This window comes from Pan troglodytes, chromosome 19 (assembly GCF_028858775.2).
Source record: "Pan troglodytes isolate AG18354 chromosome 19, NHGRI_mPanTro3-v2.0_pri, whole genome shotgun sequence".
NCBI classification, from domain to species: domain Eukaryota; kingdom Metazoa; phylum Chordata; class Mammalia; order Primates; family Hominidae; genus Pan; species Pan troglodytes.
In genome coordinates, this window is record NC_072417.2 from 18,777,104 (window position 1) to 18,797,861 (window position 20,758).

Sequence of the window (20,758 nt, forward strand, 5' to 3'; positions counted from 1 at the left end):
GGACATGGTGGCTCATGCCTATAATCCCAGCACTTTGGGAGGCCAAGGCAGGTGGATATCTTGAGCCCAGAGGTTGGAGACCAGCCTGGGCAACATGGCAAAACCCCATCTCTGCAAAAATACAAAAGTTAGGCAGGGGTAGTGACATGTGCTTGTGGTCCCAGCTACTTGGGAAGCTGAGGCAGGGAGGATTGTTTGAACCCAGGAGATCGAGGCTGCAGTGAGCTGTGATTGTGTCACTCCAGCCTGGGCAACAGAGCAAGACCTGGTCTCAAAAAACAAAACAAACCAAAAAAAGAGTAACACATACTTATTAAAATATATGGGAAACTATGAAAATTGCAAACAAAGTAAAATCATACCACCAAGAGATCACCACTCTTAACATTTTGGCATATACACATTAAAAAAAATTCTTCAGTTTCTTAACACACATATAGACCAATACTTTGCATAAGTGTTTATGTGTTCATGTATATAGTAAAAACAAATGTTGGGTCTTTATACTCTGTTGTAACCTGCTTTTAATTTTACTGTATTATGTCATCAGCAATATAATTTTAATGGCTATATATTTCTTATAAATTTGCTATAATATTAGCTATAATTTATTACACACATATATGTTAGGCATTATCTTAAGTTCTTTTTCTCAATTAATGTAACCTTTGCAACAATCCTATAAAGTGAAGGATTTTTGTTGTCGTCGTTTGTTTGTTTTGAGATGGAGTCTCGCTCCGTTGCCCAGGCTGGAGTGCAGTGGTGCGATCTCAGCTCACTGCGACCTCTGCCTCCCATGTTCAAGCAATTCTCCTGCTTCAGCCTCCTGAGTAGCTGGGATTACAGGCTCATGCTGCCACGCCCAGCCAATTTTTTTTTTTTTTTTTTTTTGTATTTTTAGTAGAGATGGGGGTTTCACTGTGTTGGCCAGGCTGGTCTCGAACTCCTGACCTCATGATCCGCCCACCTTGACCTCCCAAAGTGCTGGGATTACAAGCTTGAGCCACTGTGCCTGGCCTTTTTTTTTTTTTTTTTTTTTTTGAGACAGAGTCTCACTCTGTTGCCCAGGCCAGAGTGCAATGGCCCAATCTCGGTTCACTGCAACCTCCACCTCCCAGGTTCAAGTGATTCTCCTGCCTCAGCCTCTCAAGTAGCTGGGATTACAGGCATGTGCCACCACGCCTAGCTAAATTTTTATTTTTCATAGAAACGGGGTTTCACCGTGTTGGCCAGGCTCTAAAACTCCTGACCTCAGGTGATCCGCCCACCTCAGCCTCCCAAACTGCTGGGATTACAGACATGAGCCCCACCCCTGAGCCCGGCCAGTGAAGGATGTTTTCTCCATTTATTTAGCCAGTTCCCTGCTAGACATTTATGTTATTTCTGTTTCCAGTTTTTCTACTGTTATAGATAGCCACAGGCCAGGCACAGTGGCTCACACCTGTAATCTCAGCACTTCGGGAGGCCAAGGTGGGTGGATCACTTGAGGTCAGGAGTTCGAGACCAGCCTGGCCAACACAGCAAAACCTGTCTCTACTAAAAATACAAAAAATTAGCCAAGTGTGGTGGCGCATGCCTGTAATCCCAGCTACTCAAGAGGCTGAGGCAGGAGAATCGCTTGAGCCCACGACAGGGAGGTTGCAGTGAGCTGAGATCGCGCCACTGCATTCCAGCCTGGGGGACAGAGCAAAACTCCGTCTCAAAAAAATAAATAGCTACAATATCGTTTATCACAGTGTTATCACAGCCATAATTATTTACTTAGGATAAATTTTTGGAAGTAGGATTATTATAGCAAAGAGATATATACATTTTTAAGACTTAGTGTCATGTATTGCAAAATGCCCTCCACATATACTCCCGCCAGCTGTATGAAAATACTTATTTGCGACCAGGTGCAGTGACTCACGTCTGTAATCCCAGCACTTTGGGAGGCTGAGGTGGGAGGATCACTTGAGTTCAAGACCAACCTAGGCAATATAGCGAGACCCCATCTCTATTAAAAACAAAAAAAATTGAAAAAACCCAGAGGGAAAATACTCATTTGTCCAGCCCTTTATAATTGTAAATAAAATCCTTGCTGATTTGATAGGTGAGAAATGATTTCTTATATTAATTTGCATTTAATTACTAAGTAAGAGTGAACATGTTTATTTGCTTGTAGTTATCAACGTATTTTCTTTTCTGAATTGCTTGTGCCTTTTCTGTGTTCATCTTTACATTACAGTGTTTGACTTTTTTAATTTCATTAATGTTGAAATACTTTCCCCTGGTTTGTCTATCTGCCTTTTAATATTATTCAGAGTGTCCAAACTGGAAAAGCAGCTAGATGGTAAAGTTGGACAAACCTGGCTCTGCCAGTCACTAGCAGAATTGTGTAACCTCTCTAGGCCTCTGTTTTCTTGATATTAAATAAGAATGACAGTAATACCTAAAAGGTGCAGGAGAAATGCTGGTTTTAGAGAAGGATTAGCTTTAGAGAAGGAAGGGGATGCGGATAGGTCTTTAAGGCTGAATGAAACTACATTTAGAGACAGCAGTGTGTTTTGGTGGGGATTAAGGACATTGTATGAACTGACAGTATTGGACTGTTTCTTTGCAGTTAAAGAGAAATGAGGCAGACCTTATCTAGGAAGGGTGACCAGCCATCAGTCAGGGTTTACTAGGATGATGTGGACATAGGGTGAGTTCAAAATAGAATACCTACTGATTCTCCTTATACCAGGCACAGTGCTATGTGCCTAGAGACACAAGGATGAATTAAGACCTGGTTTCTGCTCTTCAGGAGCTTATAGTCTGGTGAATGGTAATGATGGTGTTGATGATGATGATAATAGCAGGTAAAATGCATTGAGTACTATGTGCCAGATACTGTTGTAAGCACTTTACCAGATACTTTTGTAAGCACTTTACCAGATACTGTTGTAAGCACTTTACTTGTGTTTTGTATCATAATAATCTATTAAGGAGATTATTATCTTTATTTTATTTATTTATTTATTTTGAAACAGAGTCTCGCTGTGTCACCCAGGCTGGAGTGCAGTGGTGTGATCTCAGCTCACTGCAACCTCCGCCTCCCAGGTTCAAGCGATTCTCCATCTCAAAAAAATAATAAGATAAAATAAAATTTATGGTAATGGCAACGAATGAGATTAAAGTGATAGACAAAGTAGAACTTGGTGAATTGACTGGATATCAGTACTATCAAAATAGTATTCAATCACCAAGTTTGAATGAACTTTTTAAAATTTATTTGTTTGAATGAACTTGGTGATTGATTGGATATCAGTAGTATCAAAGGGTAGCATAGAAGGGAAGAATCAAGGGTTAGTCCCAGATGTGGGGTATAAAACTATTTGTCAAGGTAGAGAATAGTAGAGGGAAGAGCAGGTTTGCTAGATGGGATAATGAATTTAATTTTGTACTTGTTTTGAGATATCTCCGGGGCATTCAAGTAAGCAGTTTGAAAAATGGGTTTAAAGTTCAAGAAAGATTTCAGTTAGATGTATATATGTAGGTGTGTGTGTGTATATATGTACGTGTGTGTGTGTGTATATATATATATACACATATATATACATATATGTATATTCTGCCCAAGGATATTCACCCTAAGCAGACTGGAATGCTTGTGTTTATTGGACAGATCACATACAAAAGACAACTAGCCAAATTTTTGCTCTTTTCTATCTTCTCTGTAGGTTCTCTGTCTTCATTTATACTGTTCTTTCTTCAGACTCATTACATTGCTGTACAATTAGGTTAGCTTTATCTACATGTAACAGTTAGGTGATATAGTTAGATATATTAATATACATGCTTTTCCAGTTACCTTAATGAACTTAACTGTTACTATATCTTCTTGCCACCCATTTACCAGCTCTTCCTTAAAGTGGGACATTGTACAGGTAGTTGATTTTAAATGTTACATTTGTATTTATCCTTGTTTCAACCTCATTGTAATCTTAACCTTGAGGTTTCAGAGAAACCTTAATATCAACCATTAAACACATTTAGGAGATGCGGCCTAATGAATAATGAGATTTAGAGGCAGATGGGATTGTGGGTTAATGTCAAGTGAAGGTCTGGAACAACAAATGTGGACATTAAGAAGTGAGTAAAAGATTACTAAGCAGTAAAAAAAACCAATTTTAATTTGAATCCAGGCATTTGTAGTAGGCTAGTTCTAGTAGTTTTTGGTCTTTCTGTGGCAAATCACTTATAGTATAGAAGACTACAAATGAGGGCCAGGTGTGGTGGCTCACACCTGTAATCCCAGCACTTTGGGAGGCTGAGGTGGGCGAATCATGAGGTCAGGAGATTGAGACCATCCTGGCTAATACAGTGAAACCCTGCCTCTACTAAAAATACAAAAAAAAAAAAAAAAAAAAAAAATTAGCCAGGCATGGTGGCGGGCGCCTGTAGTCCCAGCTACTCGGGAGGCTGAGGCAGGAGAATGGCATGAACCTGAGAGGCGGAGCTTGCAGTGAGCTGAGATCACACCACTGCACTCCGGCCTGGGTGACTGAGCGAGACTGTGTCTCAGGAAAAAACAAAAAAAGAGAAGACTGCAAATGAGAGATGATTAAAGAGGTCCAGGAAGGGGATTTGAGCACATAAAAAACCTAAACATCCATACATTCAGTAACTGCTCAGGGAATCCATTCTGTCTGTGAGTAGTGTCTAGTGTGCCTAAGAAGTGATTAGTAAATAATGTGGAGAGGATTTGCTCATACTAGACTAAAATTCAAAGATTAGGGCCTTTAGCTGTGTTTCCATGTGGCTGCTAGGTGTGAAGAATACTAACTCTGAAGTCACAGAGCAGGGGAGCTTAGAGCTTAATCAAACATGTGCTTTTAAAGTATTTTATTGTACAAGTAAATCATATTTAATTTAGAAAACAAACTACATGGCCAGGCGCAGTGGCTCACACCTGTAATCCCAGCACTTTGGGAGGCTAAGGTGGATGGATCAGTTGAAGTCAGGAGTGTGAGACCAGCCTGGCCAATGTGGTAAAACCTGTCTCTACTAAAAATACAAAAACTAGCCAGGTATGGTGGTGCATGCCTGTAGTCCCAGCTACTTGGGAGGCTGAGGCAGGAGAATTGCTCAAACCCAGAAGGCGGAGGTTGCAGTGAGCCGAGATCACACCACTGCACTCCAGCCTGGGTGACAGAATGAGACCCTGTCTCAAAAAAAAAAAAAAAAAAAAAAGATAAGCGTAAAGAATAAAACATCACCCATGATCTTATTACCTAGAGATAATCACTGGTAACATTTGTTGTATTTTTTTCTTTTAATAAAGTTGGGGTCTCACTATGTTGGCCAGGCTGGTCTTGAACTCCTGGCTCAAGCAATCTGCCCTGCCTCAGCCTCCCAAAGTGCTGGGATTATAGGTGTGAGCCACTGTGGCTGGCCTGTTGTATTTCTTTCCATGTATATATATTTTTAAAAGGTAGATAATACCATGCATGCTTTTTTGTTTGTTTGTTTGTTTTTTGAGATGGAGTCTTGCTCTATCACCCAGGCTGGAGTGCAATGGCACGATCTCGGCTCACTGCAACCCCTGCCTCCTGGGTTCAAGCGATTCTCCTGCCTCAGCCTCCCCAGCAGCTGGGACTACAGGTGCGTGCCACCACACCCGGCTAATTTTTGTATTTTTGGTAGAGATGGAGTTTCACCATGTTGGCCAAGCCTGTCTCGAACTCCTGACCTCAAATGATCCGCGTGCCTCAGCCTCCTAAAGTGCTGGGATTACAGGCATGAGCCACCACACCCGTCCTCATGTATGCATTTTCATAACTTGCTTTTATTTAATAGATCATAGATAATAGATTATACATTTTGATGTTAATAATTACATTTCTGGGCCGGGCGCAGTGGCTCATGCCGGTAATCCCAACACTTTGGGAGGCCGAGGCGGGCAGATTACAAGGTCAGGAGATCAAAACCATCCTGGCTAACATGGTGAAACCCTGTCTCTGCTAAAAATACAAAAAATTAGCCGGGTGTGGTGGTACGTGCCTGTAGTCCCAGCTACTTGGGAGGCTGAGGTGGGAGAATCACTTGAACCCAGGAGGCAGAGGTTGCAGTGAGCCGAGATTGCACCACTGCACTCCAGCCTGGGTGACAGGGTGAGTCTCCACCTCAAAAAAAAAAAAAATTACATTTCTATACTTTATAACGTTGTTGTTGTTCTGACACAGCATCTCTCTCTCTGGCTCAGGCTTGAGCGCGGTGGTGCAATCTCAGCTCACTGCAACCTCTGCCTCCCAGGCTGAAGTGATTCTCCCACCTCAGCCTGTTCAGTAGCTGGGACTGCAGGTGCACACCACCATGCCTGGCTAATTGTTTGTATTTTTTTGTAAAGACAGGGTCTTACCATGTTGCCCAGGCTGGTCTCAAACTCCTAGGTTTAAGCAATCCTCCTGCTTTGGCCTTCCAAAGTGCTGGGATTCCAGGTGTGAGCCACCTCACCTAGCCTGTAACGTTGTTTTCAATGGTATTTTCCATCAAACAAATATACTATAATTGATTTGCTTAATTCCATTTAACACAGAAGTTGAAGGGCTTTTGTTTGTTTTTTACTATATAGACAGGGTGCCACTGTGTTGCCCAGGCTGGTCTCGAACTCCTGGCCTGAAGTGATCCTCCTGCCTTGGCCTCCCAAAGTGCTGGGATTACAGGCTTGAAACACCACACCCTGCCAGAAGTTGAAGTTTTTAAGACGGTTAGAGGAAATCGATTAAAAAGAAGGAAAACAATCTGGGCTCAGAATTCATCCAGAAAGATGAATATGAGTCACAGTAAGGAGCCTAGCTGTGGCAGTAATTGAAGAATGAAAAGTGTAAAGAGGGCTGGGTGTGGTGGCTCACACCTGTAATCCCAGCACTTTGGGAGGCCGAGGTGGGCGGATCACCTGAGGTCAGGAGTTTGAGACTAGCATGGCCAACATGGTGAAACCCCATCTCTACTAAAAATACAAAAATTAGCTGGGTGTGGTGGCACATGCCTGTAATCCCAGCTACTCTGAAGGCTGAGGCAGGAGAATCACTTGAGTCCAGGAGGCAGAGGCTGCAGTGAGCTGAGATCGTGCCACTCATTACACTTCAGCCTGGGCGACAGAGCAAGACTCCGACTCAAAAAAAAAGCGTAAAGACAAGGGAAATATGATAGTCTTCAAATAATACTGATAGTTATGGAGAAAATTGACTCTTCAATCTCTCAGGAAAGTGAGGAAAATTCTGGCTTCCATGGAAGAGGCCATAGGGGATGTCAGTTTTCTACTATAATGAAAAGCTGGAGACAAGGAATTTGGACTATGCTATGGGTAAAGAGGTGTTTTCTCTTAGGTATAAGAAGGGGTCCTGGAGGGTGGGAAAAAAGGAGTCCCAAAGTAGATGAGAAAGTAGGAAAATACATCCCTTCATGTGTGCAGAAATGCACGTTGAGTGATTTGTGAAATACTGTGGTTTATATGTCAAAAACATAAACTCTAGAACCAGGCTGCAGATTTTAAATCCTAACTCTCCATTAGCATATAAACTTGAGCAAGTTTATTAATTCCATTATGAGTAAAATAAGGGGTAATAATATACCTGCCTCATACAGTCACTGTGAAGATCACCAAGGTTAATAGATGTAAAGCAGTTAGCAGTGTCTGGTACACAGTAAGACCCAATACACATGAGTAGAATAAACACATTCGTTGGGAGAAGAGGGAGCAGCAAGGGAAGTGACAGCAATGCTCTTATAGCAGGAGTTAATGTGAAGAGACGAGCTATAGATATGGAGGACTGATGCAGGAATTGATCAGTACAAGCGTATGGTTCACCGAAGTGCATATACAGAAGTGCTCCCCGCCTCACCTCAGCATCCCATACAAAATGATTGATGGACATATAGAATCATAAAGGATTTTATTTTCTATAGCCTGGGTAGAGAAGCAGGCAGACGCAGCATGGAACTAAGCAGTAAGTTCAAAAGAAAGTTAGGGAAGCTTAAAAATTAAGCCCTCAGAACCCAAACCTAATTTCCTTTCTAAATGCCCTAAGAACTATGGGATTCTGTCTCCTGTGTTGACTCGCTGGCCCACTGGTCCTCAACTAGGAGCAGTAGCCCCCAACACCCTCCCTACACCCACGGACATTTGGAAATGGCATAGCGGCATTTTTTTATTGTCGAAATCTCTTGTGGGTATTCAGTAGGCTGGCACCAGGAATGCTGAGTGCCAGATAGTCCCACATAATGAGGAATTGTCTGCAGAAATGCCATAGCACTCATTGAGAAACACTGTGGTGTGAAATTCATGTTGTAGGTTTGTTAAGCCAGTATTTTCTAAGTTCAGTGACAAAAAGCAAGCTGTATGCTAAGGGTTGTGTATGAATAGACAGGAAGAGACTTCTTTGTTCCACAGGACATTTTCAGAAAATTCTTACTTTTGTTTGGAGTATCAGGAATTGCTTACAGGGCAGGGCCTTAGCTCATACCTGTAATCTCAGCACTTTGGGAGTCTGAGGCGGGAGGATCACTTGAGCCCATGGGTTCGAGACCAGCCTGGGCAAAATTCAGAGGCCCTGCCTCTACAGAAAAAAAAAAAAAAAAAGATAACCAGGCGTGGTAGCTGGCACCTGTAGTAGTCCCAGCTATTTGGGAGGCTGAGCTGGGAGGATTGTTTGAGCCCAGGAGGTTGAAACTGCAGTGAGCTGTGATCACACCACTGCACCCCAGCCTGGGTGACAGAGCAAGATCCTGTTTAAAAAAGAAATTGCAGCCAGGCGCAGTGGCTCACACCTGTAATCCCAGCACTTTGAGAGGCCGAGGTGGGTAGATCACCTGAGGTCAGGAGTTCAAGACCAGCCTGGCCAACATGGCGAAACCCCGTTTCTACTAAAAATACAAAAATTAGCCAGGCGTGGTGGTGCACACCTGTAGTCTCAGCTGCTCAGGAGGCTGAGGCAAGAGAATCATTAGAACCCGGGAGGTGGAGGTTGCAGTGAGCCGAGATTGCACCATCGCACTGTAGCCTGCGTGACAGGAGCAAAACTCTGTCTCAAAAAACTAAAAAAGAAAAAAGAAATTTCTTACAGATTAACTTGCCTAAATTTAAAGGCAAAGAGTCATCTAGGATATTTCCTTGAGCACAGAAAGCCATTTGAACTGTTCTTTGTGTAGGATGTAGAGGATCACTAACGTAGATGCCTTCTCCCCCATCTTTATCTTCTTCTTTTAGCTAAGCCCAGATGGTAGGGTGTATGTAAGTTTTAGTTGTATCTACTGTGATCTGTTAAGTCCAAATTTGAGAGGATTTTTAAATGACTCTAGAATACAGTCTCATAGGCCAGGCGCAGTGGCTCACACCTGTAATCGCAGCACTTTGGGAGGCCAAGATGGGAGGATCACTTGAGGCCAGGAGTTCGAGACCAGCCTGATCAACATAGTGAGACCCTATTTCTATTAAAAAAAAAAAAAAAAAAAAGCTTGAGCACACAATTACCACCTAATATGTTAATCATTTTTATGTCTGTGTTCATCTCAGGAGAGAAACCCTTTATCTGTGAAATCTGTGGCAAAAGCTTCACCAGCCGCCCCAACATGAAGAGACACCGCAGAACTCACACAGGCGAGAAGCCCTATCCATGTGATGTGTGTGGCCAGCGGTTCCGCTTCTCGAACATGCTTAAGGCCCACAAGGAGAAGTGCTTTCGGGTGACCAGCCCCGTGAATGTGCCACCTGCTGTCCAGATCCCACTTACAACTTCCCCAGCCACCCCAGTTCCTTCTGTGGTGAACACACCCACAACCCCAACCCCTCCAATCAATATGAATCCTGTAAGCACTCTTCCCCCTCGGCCCATCCCCCACCCCTTCTCACACCTGCACATCCACCCACACCCTCACCACCCACACCACCTTCCCATTCCTCCAGTCCCTCACCTCCCGCCACCTCCAGCTCTCTTTAAGAGTGAGCCTTTAAATCATAGAGGCCAGAGTGAGGACAACTTTCTGCGGCACCTGGCAGAGAAGAACAGTTCAGCACAGCATCATTAACATCCGTCTCCTTAGTGTGTTCTCCAGGAGACACGTCCCCGTGTGTGAGCGTGCACAGAGGGAGTCGGTGAGCATTTCCTTAGTTCTCAGACTCTCCTCCGCCTCTACCAAGAGCTTCGCCAGTGTCACTGAATCAACAGATCCAAGGGAATGAACAAGAAGACTACCTTGAGCTCACAGAGGGACTGTCATCTAAACCAGGGGAACCACTGAACTAAAGCCCAATTTGCTTGCATTTTCTGATGACTTTTATAAGTTTCAAATACTCAGACTTGTGGAATTTTATAATTTCATATCAGCTGATGAGGTATGCTTGCTTTTATATCCCGGACTTCTCCTCAAAGAGGGGATAGGCCTGGTTTCCTTTGTACTAATCGGGAAGGCTGTGAGATTAATCCAGAGCATTAATTGTATCACTGTGTATGGTAAGGAATTCTTTTCAGCTTTTGGTGCCAGCTACAGAGTTGAGCTGGCCATGTTTCACAGTATATCAAGCATTATAGAGAAAGACAGAAATTTTCTTCTTTGTGTAGCTCTCCTAATGCACTCTTTATTTTACTACAGAAATTATTTTAGAGTTTTTGTATAGACTTCTTTGGTAGTCTGTTTCTAAAATGAAATGTATTTCAATAAGCAGTGTAATTTTTTCAGTGTAGCTGAACCTATGTTGTAAAATAGAAAAAAATTTTTATAATCATCAAAATGTGATTCTTAAAGATGCATATAACTTCTATAATTCAAAGCTATTCTTACATCCGTACAACTCAAAAGGTGCTTCAGAGACTAGATGTATCTGAGAGGGTCTCCAGACCAGGTTACTGCAAAAATGAGGTTTTGCTTTCAGGATTTGGCGTAAATACTTGGTAGTTTTGACATCTCTGCTTAACACTCAAGAGAGGCTCCCTAATGTGCTCCTGTCCTCCATGTTCTGCTTGGCTTCGTTAGTGCATTACATGAAATGATTTGCAGGGGATGGGGCCTTTTCCAGGGAAGTCACCTGAAGCTTGCATGTTTTGAAAATTTGAATAAGGCTGTTTGCTGACAGGAGGAGGAAGTAGTGGAGATCATTTCATCTCAGTCGCGTCTGTTTCTCACTTCCCTTAGGAATTGTGCTCATGGTTAACTTTTATGGGATGACAAATTGAAATCGCTCATTTTGAGGTTGCTTTATTTTTCTAGAATTGTTATAAGAAGCTAAAATAGTAAACTTAAAATCACAAACATGACGTTGCTGATAGTGGCTGAGAAATTCAGATGAGAAGACAAATTGGTTATGAATTTTGAAATATCTATTATATGTAAAATGTGGATATGTTCACAACCTTGAGCTATTTTAACACAGTTTAAGTATAGTGAGGGAAAACTCCTAAGTTTTACTGCCCTGTCCTCTGCAAATTATGTAATACCAGCATTCTTAGGCGATAAAGAGAGCAGCACCTCTAGTACCTTTAGGCAGATTACTTTTTCAAGTTTGGGGAACTTCAAAAGAACATAATCAACCAGGAGCTTATTATAGGAAAGGCTGAACAGAAGGGTAGTGTATTGATTACACTTAACAGATCATATTTATCCAGACTCAGTATAGCTTAAAATTTTGTATTTCTTTATCTGAGAGAACTGAGTTCCCAGGCTAAATCACTTACCTCCCACCCCCTCTCCAATTTTTTTTTTAAGAGACAAGGTCTTGCTATGTTGCCCAGGCTAGAGTGCAGTGGCTATTCACAGGTGCAGTTATAGCACACTACAGCCTCCAACTCTTGGGCTCAAGCAACCCTGCCTCAGCTAACCAAGTAGCTGGGACTACAGGTGCATGCTACCATGCCCAGTCCATTTTTTAATCTGGAAATTTCTTCATTTTTCTTTCTTCGGTTTCTTAAAATCTTTGCCTGAATCAGAACGCTGGCTTTTATTTATTTTTTTATTTTTAATATTAAATGTGCAGATATGCTTCGAGCACTTCTCTAACTAATGAGCTCTGTGGTAAGAAAAAATGAACTCTTTCAATTGAGATTAAGTCCATATTTTTCAAACATCACGTTCTCTATTGGCTTTTTGGTTTAGTGTTTCTAAATTTTCTCCTTCTGATTTTGCCTGTCTTATATAATGAGCATAGGAAAATTTTGGAATGAGGCAGAAAAGTATCTCAAGACATACTTCCTGGTTTTGGATGTAAGTTTTAAAGAATGGTATTTTTAATATTTGTACACATTCTTTGAGCACCCAGGTACCCAAGCCAATAAGGAAAGTTAATTCCTTGCATATGACTGTTATATCTTTAGTGGTTGTCTCCCCCTCCCTCCACAGTCTCCTTGGCATTCCATGACAAGTTTGTCAACCTACACTTTTATATGGACATATCATTATTTCATGGTCAAGCCTGTAGTATTAAAATGATTTCTTTAAAAGATGTAAACTGTGCTTAGTTAATTGGTTATATTTTGTTCTGTTTTTTTTTTTTTTTTTTTTTTTTTTTTTTTTTTTTGAGGCAGAGTCTTGCTCTGTTGCCTGGGCTGGAGTGCAGTGGCGTGATCTTGGCTCACTGCAACCCCCGCCCCCCAGGTTCAAGTGATTCTCCTGCCTCAGCCTCCCGAGTAGCTGGAATTACAGGCATGCGCCAGCACGCCCGGCTAAGTTTTGTATTTTTGGCAGAGATGGGGTTTCACCATATTGGCCAGGCTGGTCTCAAACTCCTGACCTTGTGATCCGCCCACCTCAGCCTCCGAAAGTGCTGGGATTACAGGCGTGAGCCACCACGTCCAACTGCCTTATTTTGTTCTGAATAAATTTACAGTATTGGGCAGCAATTCTGAATTCTAGACTTGAGACCACAGAATCAACCATTTCATGAGGTTGTACTGTAATTATACACTGGAATATTCAGGTAGTCATCTTTGATTTTTCATTCAAGTAAATATAGCCATAAGAAAATATCTGCTATACAGGAAAACCAGTATTAAGCAAATACCACCATCCTTAACAGAAACAAAAATATATATATATATTATTTTTAAAAATTAGCATTGTCAAACAGTATAATTCTTAGTGAAGTGTATTGTGGAACAATTTAGAAACTTCCTTTTTTTCCCCTAGATTAAGGATACTTTCCTTGACTTGAGATTTGTGGTCTTCAGGAAAACTGCTCAGAATATAATGACTCCTCATCAGTATCATATTGCATATAAATAATGAAATGCATTAAGAATATTCACAACATTGAACCCAGGAGGCGGAGCTTGCAGTGAGCCAAGATTGCGCCACTGCGCTCCAGCCTGGGCAACAGAGCGAGACTCCATCTCAAAAAAAAAAAAAAAAAAAAGAATATTCACAACATTAATGCTTCTGAATATAAGAACTGCAGGATTAAGCCTTAAACATATATGTGCAACACGTTTAACATGCTTAAGACTCAAACTCAGGGTTGAAAATTTGGTTGGGGTCCTCTTTGTAAGATAAAAGTTGCATTATGTGGTATGTTCTCTTCCATATATGCTACAGCACCCCATGAATTCTTCAAAACTTTTTACCTACTTGTTATCTGTTTATGAAAAAAAGAATTATGGAGAAGTTTGAGTTCTCAGCCCTTATCTGTACATGTCTGTTAAAGACAACAAAGGCTGCATTTAAGCATTATATAGATAACAAATTGAGGCTGTCTCTCGTTACTTAGTTTTACTGTCTTCAAAGGCTTGTATCATTGCTAGGGTTAAGACTTATTTGAGGATGAGTTGGCATTGTATTTTGTGTGTGTGTGGGTTGGTTTGTATTTGTTTCATTTTTATTTTTCTATTTTCTCTCATAGATTTATCAGTAAAATATAAACTCTTCCTTAGCCTTAATAAAGGCTGCTGCTTTCTCAAATTGAGTCAGATAGGCTCATTCTGAGTTAGATTTTTAAATTTGAATGAAGAAAAGACAACAATTTAAAGGCATGTGGCTTCATTTCCACATATATTTGTGACTGGATTCTTATTTTTAGCAAGAGGGGAGATCGCCACAAAAAAAACTTTAATTCAAAGAAGCCTGTGCAAATCAGTTACCTGTACTTTCATAGTCTACCATTTACATTAACTGTTCTAGATTAATGACTAAGCATAGCCATTACCATAATTACATCATTTTTTTAAAACCACATTTGTTCGAAGTATCCTTTTCTAGTGGTTAGAACTGTCCCTATAATTTGATTGTCCCTCATATACTAACCGAAAGCAAAATGCTCTGATGAGATGCTTATAAACTATGAATTTTTTAATTCTTGAAGTTTTTTTCAGTTTTTATGATTGTTGAATAGATATGTATGTTTAGTTCCATTATTATTTCACTGGAAGTTTTAAATTTTGAGAAGATGAAGCAGAGATAGAAATCCATTGCAGATATATGTATATTTACCCCATCTTGCAGGTTTCGGTTAGTAAAACACAGAATGATAGGTCGGTTTTAATGTTTTTAAAAAAAACTAAAAAACTAAAGTTAGAGAAACCTTTCTGTTTGAGCTACTGTATAGAAAAGACAACTTTTATTGCATTGCTGGTCCACATGATAAATATTTCAATGCTGTTCTAGACTGTATGAGAAGTACTTAATGAAAAAAGGGATACATTACATTTAAGAATTGTATCAGCTAATTACTGTTTTAAAAAAATCAACTCATTTGGAATTCTTCAGACTACAAAATTGAGCAAGTAAAGTCTGGGTTTTAATTTTCCTTTGCCTGAACCAAGATAGGAAATTACTTAAGAGTTTTTTTTTTTTTTTTTTAGGAATGAAAGGTCATAAGCCATTAGAAATAGTGGCATTATTATGCAATAACACCCTAGCTAACCTGCTTTTGTCATCTGTAGCACTTACAATAAAGAATGATGACCTTCCAACCCTGGACACTACCTCGATAAAGCAAACCAGAGATCCTCTCTACACTTTCTATGGAAGCCATAAAAGTTGACATCAATATATCCACTTTCATAGTTCTATACTTTTATACTTTGTAGACTTTTTTATAGACTTTATGATCAGATCTTTTTGTCTCAGAGGATAGGTTTTGCAAGATTCAAAGGAAAATCAAACTCCTTGGTTGTTCCAGCTTTGAAGCTTTTGCTTCAGTAAATTTGTTTAAAGAACCAGATCACATACCATTTATCAAATTCTTTATTTAAGTCAGAATACTTTGCAGACATACATATTTGGAAAACAAACTGTTTCTTGTTCACTAGATAGAATCTGTATTGTAGTAAGAAACTACTTACAAGGTGGCTTTCTTTCTGCTTTGTTACTCTATGTATTACTCAATAATATATGTATGGTCACAGGTTCCTGGAGTTGTTTTATTTCTTTATGACAGACACATGAGTATGCACCTCTCTCTAATCCTCTGATGTCACTGCAGCTTCAGTCTCTCTCACTCTGTTTTTGAGTGCCTTCAAAATGCCAGCATCCTGGAACATTCTTTTCCTGATCTAAATCCTACCTCTGACTATTTCATTATCCATGAATATTGGAATTCACCCATATTCCAATGGGCTTAACTCTACAAACTAGCTAAAACCTTGGACAAGAATTTTGACCGTATTTCTGTTTTGTTCCTCCATGTCATTTTTAGGTTATATTTTTAACTTTTATTTATATCTTATTTCTTCACATATTTCGTCTCTCTGTTGAAAGATTTTATCCTTATTTGACTCTTCACTTTCTTTACTTTCACCAGAAATTTGACGTTCCTTTAAAATTAAAGGTCATTGAATGGCTTTTGAACACCTTTTTCTCAACTGAAGTCTTCCTGAATGCCTCCCCTTTCTGATGAAAGGATCCTGAGTGCTGCTGTTGCTCTGCCCTGTTCCCATGTGCCCACTCTCTTCCGTACACATTTTGCAAGACTATACTCTTTATTTTAGTCAGATTAATTTAAAATTGCTCCCTGGGTTTCTGCTCTCTCATGGCCCTGTCCCTCAAAAACTTCTGTTTACTTTTTCTAGCTGTTTTCATCTAATTTGTTTAAAATGTATGATGGATCCATAATATATGAAGGATGTAATGAAAAGGAGGTTGCAGTGTTTTATATAATATGATCGAGCACCTCCGTGATGAAACATTTAGCAATTGGCTAGTCCTTCACAGCCAGAGTGGAAGTTTGTGCTGTGGACAGGTCTTTTTACTCCCTTCCAGTTCTCCTCCAAAACTGGAGAAAAAGGAAAAAAAAAAAACTCTTTCAAATGAGGAGATTTGATTGCATTTTTTTAGGTGAACGAAAGCTTGGAGTTGAGCATTTGGGCCTTAGTCAGCATTTTTCCTTTCTAACTTAAAATCTCATGTCCTTTTCCTTAAAGTTAATAGTACTCAGGTTTTTAAGACTAATAACCACACAAGGTGGGTATCTAAGAAGGCAGCTGTTAATACATTCTCCATCTTTCCTGTCTGGCAACAGGAAAGATATTATTGGTGAGATAGTGCAAAATTGTGAGAATTGGTTATGTTTGATGATGAATAAATTCAAGATTTTTGAAGGCTTCACTGCTATTTGGGATGGGAAGGTGAGTTTACAAAATGAAAAAGGTAGATTTTTATGTTACAGAAATCAGTAACAGGGGTTTCTTGTTGTGTTAATTACCTTTCACTTGATTTGCCATGATGTTTCTTCCTCATTATTGATCTAGAAGTTTGCCTCTTGGATAGTAACTAGCAACTTAGCATCTACTTTAAAATTTGTGGCTTTTCTCTTCAGAGTCCCAGGCCATAAAACAACGGAGAGCTGTACTTGCTTGTCACTTGGAGGAACCACATCCTTAAGACAGCCTGCTGTCTTGTATGTCTTCAGTAGGAAACTTCTGACACACGCATCCAAGGGAGTTCCTGCCCCTGAGAAGTGTTCCCATAGCTTTCCAGTCGCAGGTTACTTTCACACTATGTCAGCTTCTCTGGTGAGATCAGGGATGTTACATATTACTTGAAAATGATTTCATAGGAAGTGAGGATGGGGCAAGAAAGGAGGTAGAAGCTGAATTTTGCTTAACTTCAGAAGGAAATCTGATACTTGCCTTGGCTAGTTCTGATCAACTAAAGAACCTGTGTCTGTACTGGATGTGCCAAAGAGTCAAGTTGTTTCTGGAATATCCAGCTCCTCTGAATGAACACAGCTTCCTCCCTACCTGTCTTTTACGGGTGAAAAGGGACCGTCTGATGAGCATGATAGACATCCTGTACAGGACTCAAGACTATTTCATTGCATTTGAAAGTTGGTGGGAAGTATTTTAATCTGCTAGAGCTCCTAACCCTCCTAGAAATATCTTTTCATGCTCTATTAATTCAATTCATTAGGTTAAAAAGAAACAGTGTGACATAATTTTGGTGTTTACTTCTTAAGTTGTCTCCCCAAGGGCATATATGTAGCCTCTGAAAATGGGATGATTTCTTCTCAATCTTCCATAAATTTGAATATGCATTTTATTCATTTCTTGGCATGGGCTGTGTGACTGTTTTCCATCAGCAGTTCTGGCTTTGTCCACAAGGGAGCAATAAAGTACGTTAGCTTTATTCTCAACCTTCTAAAGAAAGATCCCACTTTTAAATCTCTTCTGGAATAGCCTCTTAGCTCAAAGCTTATTCATGTATTTTGATTATTTAAGAAATTTTCCCTTATTACAAAGTCCAGTCGTCGTTCATCCCTCATGATGCCAAGCAATGATTGATGTGTGGGTGTGGAGTCCTTGTGGGTCAGGCATCTTAATTAATTAGACTTTTTACATATTGATGATCCCCAGATTGAAAGCCAGGACCTTCCCATCGGGGCGCCTTTGTGTGCTAAAGGCAGAGCAGGCAGGCTTCTCCACTCCTATCTCCTCCGCAGGCCACCACCATCACATCTATAGGAGGAACAAGAGCACTGGGGGAACTCTGGAGTATGAGTAAGGAAATGCTTCTCACCTTCTCTGCTCCAAAGAGATATCTGTTACATCAGGGAACAAGTCCTCTAGGTCAGGCACTTCCTCCTGACCAGTGCAACGGGCACTCCAGGTTAGAAACTGTGTGTGCTCCCTCTCTGTCAGTTACTTGTCTAAGGGCTCCTATCCGTGGTCATCAGCTCTCTGGCCATGAGTTCTGTTTGTGCTTATTGTAGCAGCATCTTCACAACAAACAGGTCAGTAATCAACCTGGGAAGGGAAAAGACGACAGTAAATATTACCCCCTGTAGAGCCAGGAGGCATTTACACCTGGAATGGCCTTCTTAACTGATTTCTGCCTGGCCCCCTCACCCCCAGCCAAGTCTGAACCTGAGCAATACCAGGCACAGAGAGGTGTCTACTTGTAACTCCAACACTTGACAAAAAACAAAACTGAAGCTGTGATTGGTTTAGGCAGCAAGTGGCCAGGTGCAACTTGTTTGTTTTTATTTTTGTTTTCCCCAACAGTACTGAGATCACTTGCACTTTTCCTCATTTCTTAAGAAAATCCAGTTTGCTTGCCATGACTTGTTTAGCGTTAGGTTTACAAAGCTTGTTGTTGAATGTTGAATATTTGTCCAAAGGAGTTTGACAAAATAGAAGCTGCTTGGTCCCTGTTCTGCCTGCTAGGTCATAAGGATGAAGGCCATGTGGCTGGGGTACTTATGTCAAGTCCAGAATGGGGCAGTGTCCCTCTCCTACCTCTCTGCGGAGACGCAATTGAAGGTCAAGTAGACTCAGTGTAGGGCAGGCAGCTGTCATGCTGCAAAGAAGTTTAGAGGAGTCTTTGGGTTGGGGAGGTGACAGGTAGGTAGGACAGGATCTCTTAAGATGGGAAAGATACTGGGGAGAGGAGGGCTGCTTGGCCCCAGGGAACTGCAGTGAGGTGGAACTGAGCTCCGCTCCTGAATCTCCAAAGGAGCCCATGCTGCCCGGCTTCCCTGAGTCATTTTTTCCAGCATCCTGTCAGACCCCTCAATGTACTGATTTCCCCCTTGTGTTAACTATACCGATATTATTTTTTTAGCAATTGAAATGCACTTTTTTATTTCAACTCAATCATGATTTTAAGTATAAAAAATTTATAGATTGTTAAAACTACTTTTTTGTGTATTTTTAACCACTCAATGTAGCATTGTATATTTTATTCTTGTGAGACTCTGGTACAGGTGTGCCGCCTAATGATTTTTCTGAGATGCTGGGCCTTTGGATGTGTACGGTAACCAACTTAATGCTAATGTTCAAAGTAAAAAAAAAAAAAAAAAAAAGGCAGCCATATCCCCTGTGTGTCTTTCTTCATTTCTTCCTTACCCTCAGGTGACAACATTTTGAGGTCCCCCTGGCTAACAAATTGCCCTTTTTGAGAAAAATGAACAATCCTGCAGTCCTCTTCTGCTGTTATTTGTTGTTTCTAGTGATGGTAATAGGCTGACCTACCTCAAACCCTGCCTGATCTCTTCATGAATAACATGTTTTCAAGGCTGTTAACCAAAGGCAGAGTGATTAGTTCTCTCTTTGCAGCGCTGTTTGGTTTCAGTAACACTAGTTTGTTCAGCCGAGCAATAATCTGAAAGTATCCTTGAGAACAGTGTTTGGAAAAAGGATCAGGATTGGGTTCTGAACCAATTTGAAGAAAAATCAACACAGATGGAAACAGCTTACAAAGTACAGTCAGTGAAAAGCAATAATTATAAAATATGGTACTTGGGATGAGGCATCTTTCCCTACCTCTACCCCCTTCATTCAGTCATTCATTTATTCCACAAATGTTTATTAGATGCTTAATACGTGCTGGACATTGATCTGGCCACTGGGGATTCAGCAATGAGAAAGACAGGCTCTACTCTCACAGACCCTGCTTTCTAGTGGAGAAACCCTGACAATAAACAAATGATGATCTTATATAATGTCAGGTGGTGTGGGCCCTTATACTGTGAAGCTTGCCCTCAGAGCTGTGACTGTAGTCAGCTGGAAGATCAACTAGCTTCTGTCATAATAAGCCTTCCCAGCCCATAAGCCACCTGATTTTGTTCCTTCTAAGGATTCCAGTGAGGGAGTTGGGTGTATAGGAAGGAAATCTTATTGTCCAAGTTTCCCTTTGAAACCTCTTAGAATGGAATAAAACTGCCCAAATCATAGAATTGCTATTCTTTATCATCTTGTATCTCTAACTAGATGTTAACACAGTTTCTTCATAGATACAGGGTAGGTAATCACTCCCACCTGAGTACTAAATAAGTGCTTTTAAACTTTCACCATGACCCCATAGCAAGAAATATTTTTACCACTACTTTGCTACTCAATACATATATATATATGAGTTTATTTATATAAGTGAATAAAAGGTTCAAGAAAAATATAGGTGCTGAACTTTGATATTTTCTATTTTTCTTTTTTTTTTTTTGAGATGGAGTCTTGCTCTGTTGCCCAAGCTGGAGGGCAGTGGTGTGATCTCAGCTCACTGCAACCTCTGCCTCCTGGGTTCAAGCGATTCTTCTGCCTCAGCCTCCCGAGTAGCTGGGACTATAGGCGCACGCCATCATGCCCAGCTAATGTTTGTATTTTTAGTAGAGACGGGGTTTCACCATGTTGGCCAGGATGTTCTTGATCTCCACCTCGTGATCCACCTGCCTTGGCCTCTCAAAGTGCTGGGATTACAGGCATGAGACACCGCGCCCAGCCTCTGCCTTTATTTTCCTTTCTTGAAACATGCCTGCCAAGTAAAAAGCTCAGGCTAGACCAGAGCGATGAGAGCTGTATCGAGACAAGAGTTCCCAGCT

General features: G+C 40.7%; 1 protein-coding gene and 1 non-coding gene across 6 annotated transcripts in view; both read left to right on the forward strand.

Annotated features, from left to right (window-relative positions):
- ZNF652 (zinc finger protein 652) overlaps positions 1-19,256 on the forward strand; it is a 73,396-nt gene extending 54,140 nt beyond the window's left edge. For 3 of the 5 annotated variants that reach the window (XM_511948.8, XM_009431789.5, XM_009431788.5), the window contains exon 6: positions 9,539-19,256. In XM_511948.8, the coding sequence (XP_511948.3) occupies positions 9,539-10,050 (512 nt within the window). In that variant the 3' untranslated portion in view covers positions 10,051-19,256. The remainder of the gene's footprint in view (positions 1-9,538) is intronic. The other 2 variants (XM_063799574.1, XM_009431790.4) reach the window with 1 other exon arrangement.
- Positions 19,257-20,007: 751 nt separating this feature from the next.
- On the forward strand, positions 20,008-20,116 carry MIR6129 (microRNA mir-6129). The gene has a single exon (NR_106661.1). It is a non-coding gene; the product is annotated as a microRNA mir-6129 (primary transcript).
- Positions 20,117-20,758: the final 642 nt, after the last annotated feature.